Source organism: Polypterus senegalus, chromosome 13 (assembly GCF_016835505.1).
Source record: "Polypterus senegalus isolate Bchr_013 chromosome 13, ASM1683550v1, whole genome shotgun sequence".
NCBI classification, from domain to species: Eukaryota; Metazoa; Chordata; class Cladistia; order Polypteriformes; family Polypteridae; genus Polypterus; species Polypterus senegalus.
In genome coordinates this window covers 72,440,175-72,458,138 of record NC_053166.1, presented here as the reverse complement: position 1 = coordinate 72,458,138, position 17,964 = coordinate 72,440,175, and the positions used below count along the sequence as shown (strand labels likewise).

The 17,964-nt window shown below is 40.8% G+C and overlaps 1 protein-coding gene across 1 annotated transcript; it reads right to left on the bottom strand.

Moving 5' to 3' along the window:
- Positions 1 to 973: 973 nt before the first annotated feature.
- Positions 974 to 13,879, bottom strand: lhfpl4b (LHFPL tetraspan subfamily member 4b). The gene is made up of 4 exons (XM_039776178.1): positions 13,253 to 13,879; positions 11,243 to 11,479; positions 2,857 to 2,909; positions 974 to 1,058 (listed from the first exon to the last, which is right to left on the bottom strand). Exons 1-3 carry the CDS (start codon positions 13,683 to 13,685, stop codon positions 2,893 to 2,895), a joined length of 687 nt encoding a protein of 228 aa, XP_039632112.1. The 5' UTR covers positions 13,686 to 13,879; the 3' UTR covers positions 974 to 1,058; positions 2,857 to 2,892.
- Between the last annotated feature and the right edge of the window lie 4,085 nt (positions 13,880 to 17,964).

Sequence of the window (17,964 nt, the reverse complement as noted above, 5' to 3'; positions counted from 1 at the left end):
CTTTTGTGCGATTGGTGGTTTGATGTCTGTGTCGACTGACTTTTACGTTTCCTGTACAAAACAAACTTTTTTAGATGGGTAACCTGTCAAAACCAGGACATATTATTTTTTTAGTTATTCCACGGTAGACCGGGACGCATAGCTGGAAATCGGGAGTGGCCCGGTCAAACCCACCTCTAAACATGTGAGGGCTGGGAATGTGTGTGGCCATGTTCAACTACGTTACTGGTTGACGCTTTCCCGGCAGCCATAGTGTAAAATAGATAAAACTCGTTTGCGCTGTGTGAGTCAGTAGCAGAAGGACCAGGTTTTAGTCGTCGCTACACCATTGTCCAGTCCCCAGAACCTGACAATGGATTAACGGGTAGATGGAGTGATTCTGCATAAAAGTAACAACGACAATAAAGCTAATTGCATCTGTTTCGTTTTTACACCCACTTTTTTGTTTTAGGGCTTTATGAGCCTCTCGGTGGAACAAACTCTCAATTACAAAACCACCAAGTCACCAATCCACATAGCACTACCTACTACAAATAAAGGCATAACCACAACAGGTATAGGTTTTCCTCAAACCTCTTTTCGCTTTTATTTATTTATTATTGGCAGCATTTTGGATGCTGGCTGTCATTTTCATCACCTACTTTTGATAGCACTTCATCAAGCTGGAGCTCTTTGTGGCAGTTTTGTCATCTTACTCTGCCACACTAGTTTTCTTTTTTTTTTACCTTAGACAAAACACAGAGTTACCTTTTGAAGATAATACAATATGCTACTAGCCGCGAATTATTGAAATTTTCTTTCAGGGAAAGGTACAGAATGAACACCTAGCGCTCCCGAGGCTGAGCTCACTCACTCACTCTCTGCTGCATGAGAATCAAACTTCCGCTGGTACTCTGGGGACGCGGCTCTGCAGGAGGAGGTTGCCAAGTACCAGTTGCCATAACAACAGCTCAGATTATGTAACTAGGATACGTAGAGATTTTTTTTCTCCCAATGCTGCTGAGATCTGGGAACGGGGCTGAGATATTGAGGCTGTTTTGTTTTCATCGGTGTCCAATCTGATGGAACGGAGAGAGAGGGAGAGAGAGAGAGAAAGAAAGAGGGCGAGATAAGGTTAGGTTTAAACAGAACACTATATCGATCGGGCATTTGTACAATTAAAGGAGGAAAACACAAAGGATTTTAAAGCATATGCTATTTGTAAAATAACATGTTGCTATGCCTCAGATCTTTGATGAAATGCCTCCGCTCACTCACTCTCTTAAAAATAATGGTTACTTAATGGCATTTTATGGTTCTTTACTGGGGTTCCTTGTATTGCTTGCTAAAGCACCATTTCATTCTGGGAAGGGTTCTCTGCATATGACGTTGGTTCTTTATGATTTGAAAAACGTCCTAATATGTATTAAAAATCTATAATGTTTTTAAAGTTACTTAAGACGTTAACGGCTTAAGAAAACCTGACCTTAGCCCATATTACTGTATGCAGCAAGAGTCCTTTTAAAATCACGAGTCATTGTCATTTCATAAATGTGTTACATTATTGTATTGCACCTGTTACTTGTCTAAATAAAGGTTCCTTCTGGAACCTTCGTGTTGATGGGTCTTTGGAGAACCAAATGTGGTTCCCCTATGGCATCGCTCTGAAGAACCATTTTGGCATCTAAATTTTTAACAGTGTAGAAGGTGGCTGCCTAAATTTCACCCCAGGCTCGGGCGACCTTAGCACGTCACGTGATCTTCATGCGCCGCCCTTGTGCGTTGTGTCTTTTAATTAGATGAGCGACAGCAACGTAAAGGTCGCATCAGGGATGCGGTCACGTCATTCTTATCGTTTCTTTCTGGCCAAAGGTATTCGAAAAAATAAACGTTAATTCAGTTAATTTTAGTTAAGTTATTTTTTGTATAGCGATCTTCACTGTGTGCTGACTCAGAACGCTGTGACAAATTCAAAATGCAAATTACTATAATGCATACATTTAAAGACAAAGATTTGTTTATACAAACGTACAAAGCAGTTCCAAAATGATCAACATAAATGGTACCTTACAATACTTATCCATTATTGTTGGGCTACTCATTGTCAAAACTATATAATCTATTTCCATGTAGTGGAGAGATAAAACGGATCCAAACCAAAAAACGCGGATTGTCTCAAAATGCATAGTTAATCAATTTAAGCAGAAATACTAGTTGATCATTCTCTCCAGTGTCAAGGGCTTCAGTTCCATCAAAATAGTTCCTTTGTTGTGATCCCAAAGGAGTTCTGGAGCTCATCACTTAAAACACAAAAATTTGGAGTCATCTTCGTAGTAAGCAGGGATGATAATCATCTGTTTAACTGGTTTCCAATTAAATATTTGGCATGTGAAGAATAGCAACTGAACTAGCCACCGTTCTGTATTAAAAGGAGTTACAAACAATTCGTTAAAATACATCTGCCTAGTAGGGCGTTATGAGGGAGTCAGTAACAGAGAAGCAATTACCAAGTAAGAGCACAAACAATTATAGATCGATCGGATAAAGCTTTATTTGTTCTAAGGATAAATTTAGCATTTATAGAAGCTCAAAGAATATTATAAAAAAAAAACAACAACCCTCAAATTTGCACAAAGGAACTGCTGATTTGGCCAAAGATATGTGATGTGAGTTTAGAAACAGCAGTCAACCTGACCTGCATGCTTTTGGGAAAAAGGTGCAACATCTGGAGAAAATTGCACACTAACACAGAAAGTAAGCTGGGCATCAAACTCAAATGTGTGGTATGTTGAGGTACTTTACTTAATCAGACATTTGGCATACAGTAATTGCATGTCTGTGTCTTGAACATCATGATCTGACTGCGCATTCTCTCACCTGTTCTCTAGAAATCCTGGTGCAACCACATCTCCTCTAGGTTTCAGGCAAATCTGTGAATCAAGCAAGAGAAAATGTCTGTTAGATACAAACTACATAAGACTCACTTTAATTATTCAACAGAAAAATTAGGTTCTTGAGGACCACAGTGGCTGCAGATTATCATTCTAACAGTTTACTTAATTTGTATCCCGTTTTTGCTGGTAATTAACGTCTTTTGAATTAATTGTAATTGCATTAACACAGCTACTGTACATTTTTATGTGTCTATCTGTCTATAAGCTAAATATAGTATATGTATATATCAGATACATAGACTGACACATATATACACGTTGTAAGTGTCACACAAGATGGATGGAAAACCCATCAGGGACTCGCGAAGATACTTACGCAGACGGGAACCCCTGATTAGACTGAAAGGCATTCCGGCCAAGACAGGAAAGGATATCACTCCTGGACGAGGCTTCCCTAATGGATGGATGGACATTACAACCAAGACAGAAGACTGTTACCTACCCAGGCAGGACGCCCCAGGCAAACGGACAGTCGTCCTGACCAGACGTACAGGGTGAGTCAAAATTATGTTAACACTAATGGATTATTTTTACCTTGACCACACCTATCTAGGTCAATGGATAGGTCATGGTGGACCATCGCCATGGCCTCCACACTCTACTTATTTGACACCCTGTGATTTCTGGTTATTGGGTATGGTGAAGGAGCATATTTATAGCAGCATAGTTTGTGATATCAATGACCTGAAGGACAGAATACGGACAGTGTTATGGCTTTAAATGGTACTGTTGCTTGTTGGTTTTTGTGTGTTGAACATGAGGGTGAACAGGTTGAGATATTCCTGTAAATCATCTTGCACATATTAAATAGGTTTTGTGAATAAATTGTTTCTGCCATTCAAACGTTAACATAATTTTATCTCACCCTGTATTTGTAGCACTTTCCCTGGCTGGGATAGAAGAGGAGGACAGGGAAGGACTGTCTCTGGAGGATGTTTATTCCCCACAGTCATTAGATGGCAGTAGCCTTCTATACTAGTGCCCATTCAGGAATTAGCATGGACGTGTGGGTGCCACAAGATGGCGCTGCATGGGGGTGTACTTCCTGTACTTCCGCAAGTACTCTTGGGTCCTACATAAAATGGACTGCACTGCCGTGTCCAGGCGAGTCGTTGTTGGGATTAAGGAAGGCAATAGTCAGCTGGCGAAGTGCAGTGTAGTGGAAAGAGGAGAGGTGATATAAGGTGTTTGACTTTTGTTTGTGCTTGTGTATACTGAAGTACTGTGGAATAAATACCCTTTCTTGAACCTGGGACTGCCTTGTGGGTTCGTGTTAGGGGCTCTATGGCACCCCCTTGCCTTCACAATGTATACACATACTGTACAAATAGTATGCATTGTATATATACTGAATGTATATATGTTACTTACATTATACTTGTAAGGTGATGTGTGCAAGAGGACAAATGTGGTAGAATGCAGAATGATTTTAAAAGGTTTTTCGTTTTGGAGAGAGTCAGCAGTAGGAAGCAGACACACACATTGGCACAGGGGTAAAGTGGGCACTGGGCAGAGACTGGCCATTCTTTTTTTTAACCATGGCAGGAGACACAGTGACAGTAATCACAGCTTCTCATAGCTGAGAATTCTGGGATATTAATGAGAGAAACCACTTCTTCCAGAACCAGAAAAGGAAGTCAAAAGTTTAACAACTTCGGAAAAGCAAGTATACAAAAGTCAATAAAGATATTGTTGTGTATTGTAGGTCTTGTTAGAAGCCTGCTAATGCATATCACTTTTGGAACCTGGACTTGAATTATACAGGATTCCTTCTTCAAAAATGATACTTTTGTAATCTGTCATTTACTCCTTGTTGCTTGTAGTGATACCTGAGAAGAGATGCCCACATAGAATAACAGTAAACATATCCAAAAAAAAAATAAAATCTGCAGCTACTTGTGTTGCATAATCCGTATGACAGATACAGTATCCAGTCATATGTTCACAAACTCCCAAACACGTGTATTTTGGCTAAAATATTGTTAAACTACTTCTGGAGAATCCTCTTGTGAGTGACTAGAGAGTGCTTTCAAATGGGTTCCAGCTTTTCAAGTGCAGAACATCCTCCTCCTTCATTCATTAGTCGCATTTCAACAGCAGTCAGTCTGTAAAACTGCACCAGTGAACTGACCTTCTGCTTCTTGAAGCACCTCACATGCACAAGTTGAGGCCTACTGTCCTGATAATGTCTTTATCCATCCATCCATCCATCCATTATCCAACCCGCTATATCCTAACCACAGGGTCACGGGGGTCTGCTGGAGCCAATCCCAGCCAACACAGGGCGCAAGGCAGGAAACAAACCCTGGGCAGGGCGCCAGCCCACTGCAGTAATGTCTTTACAGTATGTGCTTTTCTTTAACTTTAAATTTCTAATTGTGCTGCATTATCACATGAAGTGTTATGGTAGCCAATGAATGAGCTATTACAGGGCAAGAGTCCTGACCAGTAATGGGTGTGTTTCTAGTTTTCAATTCAAAATATGGATCTCACTTGAATGTCCTGCCATGCTGTTCATGGGACGATTTTCCAGAAGTGGTTCTTTTGCCAATATTTTAGGCAAAATACATGTTTCAAATGTTGTGAGCATATAACTGGATGTCGGACATGTGGATTATGCAAAATGAACATTAAAGCCAAATTATCTCAGGATTTTTTTATTACCATTCTCCATGCTGACAGTGCATTGCACCCACCATAAGACAAACCACCTGGATTGGGACCAGAGTGAAACGGGCAACAACTCAACACCACACTGGAACAGTTTGAGATTTTTTTTTTACGGTGGCTGGAGTGCCAATCCTGTCATCAACCCCATTTTCCCTGTAAATTGGAGTATTGCAGGGATGAATGCAGATTAACATCATACCCAGGATAAAGCAATTGCAGGTTAAACCTTGCTGAAGTGCCCAATGGAGTAGAGTCACTCCTGGCATTTATGGGATTTGAACTGGCAACATTTCGATTGCCAGCGCAGATCCCTTGCCTCAGGGCCAATACACTGCCTAGATATTATTAGAAAAGTTAATCTGTTAAATCATCCTCTTTACTGCCAGGAGAGGGAACCAGAGAGTCACCAGTCATATTTGTGCCTTTGTTGCCAAGGAAAATCAAGAAAATTCTTATCTACCAAAATATTCACTTTCTTGCTTTGGTGGTTCAGAGAGACCAAAATTAGACAAGATGACCTCTTTATTAAAGTAATGGGAGTTAAAGAGTCACAGGGCTCAACATATATGTTATACATTTGGAGACAGTCATGAATGAATTTGGCCTACATGTGGATGGGAACAAGTAGATGGGGTCATCGTTTCAGACATTTCTAAACCAATCAAATGGACAGTAAAGGCAAAGCACAAACCATGAGTGATGACTTACACAGAAAAGAGCAATGGTGCTCTTCTCAGTGTCATCTGACCAAATGACATGCAAAAACACCCCTGTTAAATATGTGTCATGTGTCAGAGAAGGCATTACACATGTTAAAAATAAACAAGGGAAAATCATTCTGTAAAATCAGATTTTACTTTGATATTCAAAGACAGCAGTGGACTAGTGGTAAAAGGGAATACAGTAATCCCTCGCTATATTGTGCTTTGACTTTCGCAGCTTCACTCTATTGTGGATTTTATATGTAAGCATATCTAAATATATAACACAGATTTTTCGCTGCTTTGCGGGTTTCTGTTGACAATGGGTCTTTCTACTTCTGGTACATGCTTCCTCAGTTGGTTTGCACAGTTGATTTCATACAAGGGACGCTATTGGCAAATGGCTGAGAAGCTACCCAATCAGAGCATACAGTTAAGTTCCTGTGTGCTGATTGGTTCAGCGATGTAGCGCCGAATTTGATTGCACTGCGTTAACCAGGAAGTCTCGCTCATTCAGCATCAACGTGTTTCGCTGTGTAAAGAGTTAACTTTTGTGCCCTTTTGTGTTTATCTTTGTGCATAGTCAAGCCATTCGTTATGGCTCCAAAACGAACTGTCTATCGTAATGGCTGTAACATATGTGATATTGGAGATGCTCAATATCTATAAAATAATATTTAGGTTTTACTTTATATAAGCAGTGTGCTTACATACATAATTTCAACGAATCTTACCTAATATGTAAAAGAATACAAAGGGTTTATGCTGTATAACTGTGCGGGAAATGTTTATAAGAGTGTGGGAGAGTTTATAAGAGCTTAAAATATATAAAAATAATCATATGAACATATGGTTTTTACTTTGCAGATTTTCATCTTTCACGGGGGGTTCTGGAACACAAACCCCACGATAAAGAAGGGATCACTGTAATGCATTGACGCTTGCTGCATTCAAAATTATGATGATATAAGAGCAAATATGAGTTTTAGAAAGTGGCAAGTTTTGTAAATGAAATGATGTGAACTCTACAGAGTGAATCTCAGCTAAATGGTGTGCTGCCGTCAGAGGTGGGTAGTAACGAGTTACATTTACTCCGCTACATTTACTTGAGTAACTTTTAGAAAAAATTGTACTTCTAAGAGTAGTTTTACTGCACCATACTTTTTACTTTTACTTGAGTACATTTGTGAAGAAGAAACGCTACTCTTACTCCACTACATTGAGCAACACTTGAATCGTTACTTTTTTTTTTCATTATAATGCTATATTTTTGCCAGAGAGAAGCTGCCAGTGGATCTACTGCATGACTGTTTCACCAATCAGATGTAGCAATAATAATCACAAGACCCAGTTTCACCAATCAGACGTAGCAACAATAATCACAAGACTCTGTTTCACCAATTAGACGTAGCAACAATAATCACAAGACTCCGTTTCACAAATCACACGTAGCCATGCAGTCACATGACCATGCACAAACTGTGGCAGCATAGCGGCACAAACTCCTCACAGACAGCGGACATGGAAAGAAAGAATACAAGTGGAACCTCGGTTTGAGAGCATAGTTTGTTCCGGAAACGTGCTCACAATCCAAAGCACTTGTATATCAAAGCGAATTTCCCCTTAAGAAATAATGGAAACTCAGATGATTCGTTCCACAACCCAAAACTACTCATATAAAAATGATTAATACAAAATATAAAGTAAAAACACATAAAACAAATTAACCTGCACTTTACCTTTGGAAAGAATCATGGACGGTGTGAGTGAGTTTCTAAGTAGAAGACATGCAGAAGAGCATCCCAAAGGAACTGCAGGCACCCAGTGCAGTAGCAGTTTTCCGTAAAAGCAAATCTGAAAAGATTGTGGTCATGCTATAAGCACCTGCTGTTGATGGGTGATACAAGGAACATTATAAATGCACAGGGCACAGTATTACTTGGCCACTAACCTGGCCATGACGCTGCCTGACTGCTGTGTCTGTGTATAGTGGAGTGGCAGATCCCGCTACAATAAATAACCACGCTGTTCCTGTTCCAAGCTGAATAAAGATGGTGTCGCTAAAGTATTGAGACTCAGCTTCGTATTTTGGGGTGCAAGACAGAGACTCACACGTCACAGCACACACACGTGGTCACAATGCTGTAGTAAACAGTATACGCTTGTACGGATGTTGACTATATGAGTGAGGCATGCCGACTGACGATTGCCCACAATCCTGCAGCAAGTGAGAGAAGAACCATTAGCTCAGTTGTGATCACATGACGCTCAGCAAAGCGTATACGGATTGCTCGTATTGAAAGATCTCGCTCGTTTATCAAATCAAAATTTATTAAAAATTTCAGCTTGTCTTGCAAAACACTCACATACCAAGTTACTTGCAATCCAAGGTTCCAGTGTACATGAGAGCCAACTCCTGCTGAAGCTTAACAATCACTTCACTGAGTGAAGAACAAGCACATTTTAACCAAACATGCACAGACACAGACAGTCAAGGTAAAGTGAGACTTCTTGTACGTGCACAAGCTGCTTTATTCTAATGTTATTTTCTATCAGCTGTGCTATTTGGAGGGCAAGTGAATATGCAGTATTATACTGCCAGTGTACAGTATATCTTGTCACCGTAAGTAGTTTGCCTGTTCAAACATACATGTTACCTACTGTAGGTATTGGCTTCAAAAACTTTGTTGTGAAAAACTGAGATTTGGAACTTTGTGTTATTCGTGCATCTTTATTTTGTAAATATGTTATTTATTTTTACTCATTTTTTATTTTATTATTTGGAAATTATTTTATATTTTGTCTGTCTTATTACATTTCTAAAAAATAAATCATTTATTATGATCGGCCAGTTACTCAGTACTTGAGTAGTCTTTTCACCAAATTCTTTTTTACTCATACTTGAGTGATTTTTTGGATGACTACTTTTTACTTCTATTTTAGTAATATTATTTTGAAGTAACACTACTCTTACTTGAGTACAATTTTTGGCTACTCTACCCACCTCTGGCTGCCATACCCATTTAAAAGGAGGTGAACATTTTGCTTTTGATAATGAAGAGCCACAAGATATATAGATCTTTGTAGTCAATACACCCACAGCGGTAAATGACCATGATACCAGCAGAACCACGGATCATGAATGAGGCTGCATGGTATGCAGTTTTTGACTGAATGTATAAATGAATAACTAAAGTAAGGGCTAACTCTAGCATTTCTGCTGCCCTAAGCTGGAAAATTTGGAATCGTCACTAGCAGACTTGTACATAGAAACTTGGAAGCACAAGAGAGAAGCCAAGACTGGGCAAAGCAAAAACATGGAGGGTTTAGGTACAAAAACAATGAATTTATAATTTGAGTAAACTACATTAGGAATGACATTTCAGAAATGATGCTGAAAATGGAATTGGGCTGTATTAGCAGGGTTTATATTTTGACATTTAACATTGTTGTAAAGGGAAATAAGAAGATCACATTTGTTTCACATTATAATAATAGATGACGATGTATAGGTCTCTACTTAAACAGCTAGCCAAGTAGGCACCTTACAATGGTGATGACAGTTTAGTTATAATCTTACCAAGGCAGCTCCACAGACACCCATACTTATTTTAAATTAATGAAACTTAATATAATCATAAAATTCATCAAAATTGAACTATAATTGTCATGTAAATACGTACCCCTGATTCCTAGTTAATATAATCTTGCATATGCAAATAAGTCAATACAACTATCCAATAAATGCACAGCTTCAGAGAGAGTGCGAGATATAGAGACAGGAGGTTGGACGGGAGGACGGACTATGAAGGACTTTTTTTAGCATGCCAAGTGTGAATCCTGTAGATGATGATGAAAGGCAGAAAATGATATTTGCCAGGTTTTAATATAAATCCATATAGGAGATGTTTAGGCAGTGTTTTTATTTAAATCAATCCTTAGCAAATGCATTCAAGAGCTCCATTCCTGTTGCCTTTTTTTGTCTAAATTTATGAAATTTCAGCACCCATGAAAACAAAACTAAACCTATGAACCTGCACCTGAAGAAAATAAAGAAATGAGAACTTTCCATGTAAAAAAGATCCCCTGAAAAGCTAAATGTGGTGCTTCCTGGAATATGGAAAATCATGAGTAGGTCATCAGATATTAAGACCAAGCTTTGCTAGTATGTGAAAATCATACAAATCAATACAATCAGAACAGTCCAAGGGTATGTCAATCAGAACCTGTATTGAGTTACCATGTATAATGAACAAAAACTGCCCCCCACCCCCCCAAAATTTTGCTGCAACTAGGTGACCACCTAGATTGCTCAAATGGTGTAGCTAGCCAGTGACTAAAGTAAGTTAAAATTACTGTCTAATAGTAAATGGCAAACATGTTATACCAGAATATACAATACATAGACTTCATTCCTAAATCAAAATGATTTTTAAGACATCTATTTTGAAATGTTACCATTAATGTTGCCTTACCAAATTCAGCATGTTTTGATAGCCGTCAAAACTTTGATTTGCTTGTGTTTTTCATTGTACTCTGAAAGTTTACAGTGCGTGGACTGGGGAATATTGGGGACGGGTCATTGGAAAGAACCCCTGAAGGTGTAGCCTTTTCTGCCATAGGTTTCGATGCTATCCACCAAGATTTCAAGGGTGTCTGCAGACATCTATTCTCATTCTGAACACCATGGAATGCCCGCTAGACTGAAACGTCACTAATATGGTAAAGAATTCTTTATTACTGGTGGGAGAAGCCAGAGAGAGTCAATCAGGCAAATGATTTACTGTAGGCCTGGAAGTGGGAGTCAGAGACACTTGCTCCTTTTTTCATGCTTCTCCCAGTGTTGGCTTAAGGTGTCTGGTGCTTTGTTTCAGTGGTTTGAGGGTAGCTGGGTTCTCAGGAATGCACAAGCACTAAAGACCTAAGAGTACACTTTACCTTTGGCATGGGGATTGAAGTCCTGTGGAAGAAGAGCATCTTGCCGATTTCCCAAAACAAAAGCCAGAGTAGATAGTATGAAGGCATCCAGCACTCCTAGTATAGCCAGGACAAAGGCCCAGTGCACAGAACAGCGGCCCAAGGAGAAGCTGCCAACCCCATTTCCACACAGTGTGTGTACCTCGGGGGTGTCTAAGCTGTCTGGGAAAACTAGGCATGCCACAGCCAAGCAAAACCCTGTGTTATAAAGCAGAGAAGACATGACATTTAACGTTTAAATTAATTTGCTTAAAAGACGTTTTTATTCAAAGCAACTTACAAAACAGGTCAACACAATCAAGTAAACTTTAGTCTGTGAGACTGTTTAGGAGCAAGAATTCCAGGATAATAATACAAAATTGATCATCACAAGTGTAGAGCTCAAAACAAAAACAAATGAGTAGCAATTCCAAGGTTACTAAATCTATCAGTCAGTATCAGATAGACAGAAATTCACTGAACAAGACAATCTTGAAATGCTTCTTAAACGCATTGAAGGAGTCAGTATTTCAATTTGAGGTGGGCAGCTCGTTCCACCAACCATGAAATACAAAAGAAAAGAGTCCATCCATCCATTATCCAACCCGCTATATCCTAACTACAGGGTCACGGGGTTCTGCTGGAGCCAATCCCAGCCAACACAGGGCACACGACAGGAAACAAACCCCTGGCAGGGCGCCAGCCCACCGCAGGGCACACACACACACTAGAGACAATTCAGAATCGCCAATGCACCTAACCTGCATGTCCTTGGACTGTGGGAGGAAACCGAGCACCCGGAGGAAACCCACACAGACACAGGGAGAACATGCAAACTCCATGCATGGAGGACCTGGGAAGCGAACCCGGGTCTCCTAACTGTGAGGCAGCAGAGCTACCACTGCGCCACCGTGCCACCCTAAAAGAAAAGAGATTTTATACAACACAGAGGTAGCATCATTAGATGCCACTCATCAGCAGACCTGAGTGGTGAAGAAGCAGCAATGGACTTCACAAGTTTCTCCATTTAGGTAGGTACAGACCCACCGAGTTTTTTCTTGGCAAGTATCAAGGATATGAACTTAATACATGCCATTACAGGAAGCCAGTGTAGTGACTTGAGAAGTGACATGTGCCCGGACAACAGACCTAGTGCTTCATTTTGAATCATCTGCAGCGGCGTGGTGGCACATGCTGGTACTTCTGCCAGCAGAGAATTGCGGTAGTCCAGATGTGACAGGACCAAAGTCTGGACCAGGAGTTGTGCTGCACATTCTCTGAGATACCATATGACATTTAAGAAATGCAAACTCACAGTTGATAAGGGTTCTGCATAGTAGTCCATCCATCCGTTATCCAACCCGCTATATCCAAACTACAGGGTCAACACAGGGCGCAAGGCAGGAAACAAACCCTGGACAGGGTGCCAGCCCACCACAACTATTTTTTGTTTCTATTTTGGAAAACCAACCAGTAGAGGAAAAAGGTCCAGTTTTTGTTCATAATACAGGAAGTGTGGGAAGGTGATGCTGTGGTTCACTGGTTTATCATCTTTACTCGACACATTGTGCTTTCTGATTAGTTTAAAGACTGCCAATATAGCTTTTATTTGAAGTAAATGTAACTTTGACATGGAAATAATATATTAGTGTGAGAAATGTATATGTTATAACACTATGTACACGCACACATGGAACAATTTAGAATCACCAATGCACCTAACCTGCATGTCTTTGTACTGTGGGAGGAAAAATGGTGAAAGTAAATTTTGACGGAGTGAGTGAGTGTGCTCTGTAATGGATCACCATCCCATTCAGGTTTGATACCTGCCTCATGTTCAGTGCTGCCAGGATAGGCTACAACTTCCTATAACCATATAATGGAAAACGAATGTTTAAAAAATGGACAGATGGATGGTGGGTTGAAGCTTCCAAAGTGACCCCTCTGAACCCCACTCCTACACACATGCATAAAGAGGCAAAATCCTCATACCTGCTGACAGCTGCAGCCACGCACAGACCTTGTAGATGGTGGCTGAATTACAAAATCGGAAAAGAACCAGACAGCCAACGTTGGTCCACACCATTACAAGTGACATACAGACGAAGACGGCCGCGGTCTTGAAGGCCGGGATGGGTGAGAGGGAGGACAGTGAACCTTTGCATTCTGGTACCATCCAGTCAGTTTCTATGCAGATCTCATACAGACCAAAGTAACCTGACTGTGGCATCTGCTCTGGGCTTTTGAACTGCTCTGGCCTGTAATGGAGCTCTCCAGTGGCCACCCATGATGGCTGAATGAGGATGACAACTTCAATCACCGCAAAGCAAAGGGTGCACACAGCCCACAGAACACCCACTGCTCGGGCATTCCGGATGAACTCTGTCTGGTACAGCTTTGCCACTTCCTGGCTCTCAAGCTGCATAATGCAATTCAACAAAGCCCAAAATGTAAGCGTCCCATTCCTGTTCCTGGAGGTGGGTGATGTGGCGCTGCAGCTTGCGGGAAATGCAGCTGAGGTTCAGGTTTGCACGTGGTCTCCTCCGCCTGTATCTGATAACCATCAGAGAGACAAAGAGCGCAGGGGAGGGGGAACAAGGAGGCTGCGCTAATAATATATAACCCTGTCCAGCTGAATCTGTGGATGCATGCATGTGACGCAGCCTGCTTTTGGTGGTTTGCAGACAAACAGATAAGAACAAATTCAGCAGTTGACAGGAGATAAGCACATATATAAAAATTCAGTCATTAGGGCCAAATTATTCATTGGATTGACAAATGTGTGTGCTCATTTCTTAAATCACAGCTTGGTAAATTAACAACCCAGTCCTGACTATAGACTGAAGAATGTGACTGGAGTTAAATAAATGCAATAATGCTGGGCACACACAATCTGAACAATAACTTCAGCAGTTCAGGCCCCGTCTTCAGGCAAGATGTCAGGGTCTGAGTTGCCTCGAAAGCTTGCATATTGTAATCTTTTTAGTTAGCCAATAAAAGGTGTCATTTTGCTTGGCTTTTCTCTACATTCATAATGGCTAACACGGTAGAACACCCTAGTACTTCAGCAGTTAAAAGAGAAATTGGGATAAAATTATGTTCTTCTCAAAAGGGGGTGGGGTGGGTGGCTTTGGCACCACACATTTATTAATCAGCCGGTGCAGCAGGACAGTGCACTTCTGCAGCCTCCAATCCTGTTCTCCACTTTTTATGCTGCTTGTCGCCGTGACAACAGGCAGACCACAGCGGACCATATTTCTTTTTCGGTAATAGATTTCAATTCTTCCCAGGAGATTGCTGTTGTTAAATAAAAAAGGAGAAAAAAAAAAAAGGAAAATGGAAACTGGTTGTGCTTTTATCTGAGAGTTAACAGCCCAGGGTCTAGTCATTTACTATTAACTCTTTCACTGGTTTAAATATCCAGATGCAGGAGAAAATAACTTAGCACCTTAGTGCTTTACAGAATATTTTTAAAAGTGACAAAATGTATCAAAACGCATACATTTTGACTATATGATTGATTGATATATACCACGCATCCGGAAAGTATTCACAGCACATCACTTTTTCCACATTTTGTTATGTTACAGCCTTATTCAAAAATGGATTAAATTCATTTTTTCCCTCAGAATTCTACACACAGCACCCCATAATGACGTGAAAAAAGTTTACTTGAGGTTTTTGCAAATTTATTAAAAATAAAAAAAACTGAGAAAGCACATGTACATAAGTATTCACAGCCTTTGCCATGAAGCTCAAAATTGAGCTCAGGTGCATCCTGTTTCCCCTGATCATCCTTGAGATGTTTCTGCAGCTTAATTGGAGTCCACCTGTGGTAAATTCAGTTGATTGGACATGATTTGGAAAGGCATACACCTGTCTATATAAGGTCCCACAGTTGACAGTTCATGTCAGAGCACAAACCAAGCATGAAGATGTTCAATCGGATTCAAGTCTGGGCTCTGGCTGGGCCACTCAAGGACATTCACAGAGTTGTCCTGAAGCCACTCCTTTGATATCTTGGCTGTGTGCTTAGGGTCGTTGTCCTGCTGAAAGATGAACCATCACCCCAGTCTGAGGTCAAGAGCGCTCTGGAGCAGGTTTACATCCAGGATGTCTCTGTACATTGCTGCAGTCATCTTTCCCTTTATCCTGACTAGTCTTCTAGTTCCTGCTGCTGAAAAACATTTCCACAGCATGATGCTGCCACCACCATGCTTCACTGTAGGGATGGTATTGGCCTGGTGATGAGCGGTGCCTGGTTTCCTCCAAACGTGACGCCTGGCATTCACACCAAAGAGTTCAATCTTTGTCTCATCAGACCAGAGAATTTTGTTTCTCATGGTCTGAGAGTCCTTCAGGTGCCTTTTGGCAAACTCCAGGCGGGCTGCCATGTGCCTTTTACTGAGGAGTGGCTTCCGTCTGGCCACTCTACCATACAGGCCAGATTGGTGGATTGCTGCAGAGATGGCTGTCCTTCTGGAAGTTTCTCCTCTCTCCACAAAGGACCTCTGGAGCTCTGACAGAGTGACCATCGGGTTCTTGGTCACCTCCCTGACTAAGGCCCTTCTCCCCCGATCACTCAGTTTAGATGGCCGGCCATCTCTAGGAAGAGTCCTGGTGGTTTCGATGATCTTCCACTTACGGATGAAGGACACCACTGTCCTCATTGGGACCTTCAAAACAGAAGAAATTTTTCCGTAACCTTCCCCAGATGTGTGCCTTGAGACAATCATGTCTCGGAGGTCTACAGACAATTCCTTTGACTTCATGCTTGGTTTGTGCTCTGACATGAACTGTCAACTGTGCGACCTTATATAGACAGGTGTGTGCCTTTCCAAATCATGTCCAATCAACTGAATTTACCACAGGTGGACTCCAATTAAGCTGCAGAAACATCTCAGGGATGATCAGGGGAAACAGGATGCACATGAGCTCAATTTTGAGCTTCATGGCAAAGGCTGTGAATACTTATGTACATGTGCTTTCTCAGTTTTTTTTTTAATAAATTTGCAAAAACCTCAAGTAAACTTTTTTCACGTTGTCATTATGGGGTGTTGTGTGTAGAATTCTGAGGGAAAAAATTACTTTAATCCATTTTGGACTAAGGCTGTAACATAACAAAATGTGGAAAAAGTGATGCGCTGTGAATACTTTCCGGATACACTGTGTATATATATATATATTGTGAGGGATTGCCGGCCATGTATCCTGGCCAACACCCCCAAACCGCCACATGGAGCCATCCCTGCAACATGAAAGGGCCCCGAATTCCAGCAGGGCATCATGGAACTTGGAGTCTTTCATCACAGCCTTGTTGGACACCATGGGGGCCACCGGAGGATGCTACAGGGAGACCCAGGGACTTATTACTTTCCTTATAGCCCGGAAGTAATTCACAATTGCGGAAATGGAAGAAATGATATACTTCCGGGCTGAAGAAAAAGAGAAGATTTTACCTGACCCGGAAGTGCTGGATAATGACATGGACTGAGGGCTCAGAAGCACTTCCCAGTCGAGGACTATAAAGGACTGTGGGAGATCCCAGACAGATGAGCTGAGTTGGGAGGCAGGGTGGCTAAGCATCTGGGAGATTGGAGGATTGTTTATTTGATTATTCGTTTTGTTATTGAGTATAGTGGTGGTGCTTTGTGCACATTATTAGTATAATAAATAATTATTGGACTTTTTATCTGGTGTCTGAGGGTTCAAGGGCGCCCCTATCTGTCACAATAGAGACATATACAGAATACAAACAAAAAACAATTAGGTGAACTGGATTATACGAGTCACTTCAAAATGGTGGGACACCAACCAGATGCCCCCAATAAAATTGGCATAAAATAAGAAAACACAAATCGTTTGATGGCATCAAAATCAGAAATTTGCAGTGTGTTGGTTGGTTCAAAGAAAAGGGATGAGGTATCATATAGGAGTTTGCTCCAGGCCAAATTCAGGTCCAAAAAGCCTGATGGCTTGTGGAAACTGTGAGTGGATCGGAAAAAACCATCGTGTCATCTCGTTGTACCACTTACCTCAGCAGAGCCAGGAAAGGTGATGTCTTGCATACGTCTGTGTGTGGTAGTTCTTGAAGCCCTATTGCTTGTACACTTTTTTCTACCACATCCTTTCCTTCCCTTCACCCCTCTATTAATGTGCTTGGACACAGAGATCTGTGAACAGCCAGCCTCTTTAGCAATGACCTTTTGTGTCTTGCCCTCCTTGTGCAAGGTGTCAATGGTCGTCTTTTGGACAACTGTCAAGTCAGCAGTCTTCTCCATGATTGTGTAGCCTACAGAACTAGACTGAGAGACCATTTATAGGCTTTTGCAGGGGTTTTGAGTTAATTAGCTGATTAGAGTGTGGCACCAGGTGTCTTCAATATTGAACCTTTTCACAATATGCTAATTTTCCGAGATACTGAATTTGGGACATTCATTAGTTGTCAGCTATAATCATCAAAATTAAAAGAAATAAACATTTGAAATACATCGGTCTGTGTGTAATGAATGAATCTAATATACTGTACAAGTTTCACTTTTTGAATGGAATTACTGAAATAAATGAACTTTGTCATGATATTCTAATTTTATGACCGGCACCTTACACACATATATATATATATATATATATATATATATATATATATATATATAGTAATAATAATACGCCAAAGACATCACAAAGGTTTGGGGCAGCCACAC

What these genes read in the sequence shown, in the direction of transcription:
- lhfpl4b (XM_039776178.1), bottom strand. Translation starts at nt 13,685, where the DNA reads ATGCAGCTTGAGAGCCAGGAAGTGGCAAAGCTGTACCAGACAGAGTTC. An exon ending in GTGGCTGCAGCTGTCAGCAG is followed by an intron (nt 11,480 to 13,252) that starts GTATGAGGATTT and finishes TTTATAACACAG; the next exon opens with GGTTTTGCTTGGCTGTGGCA.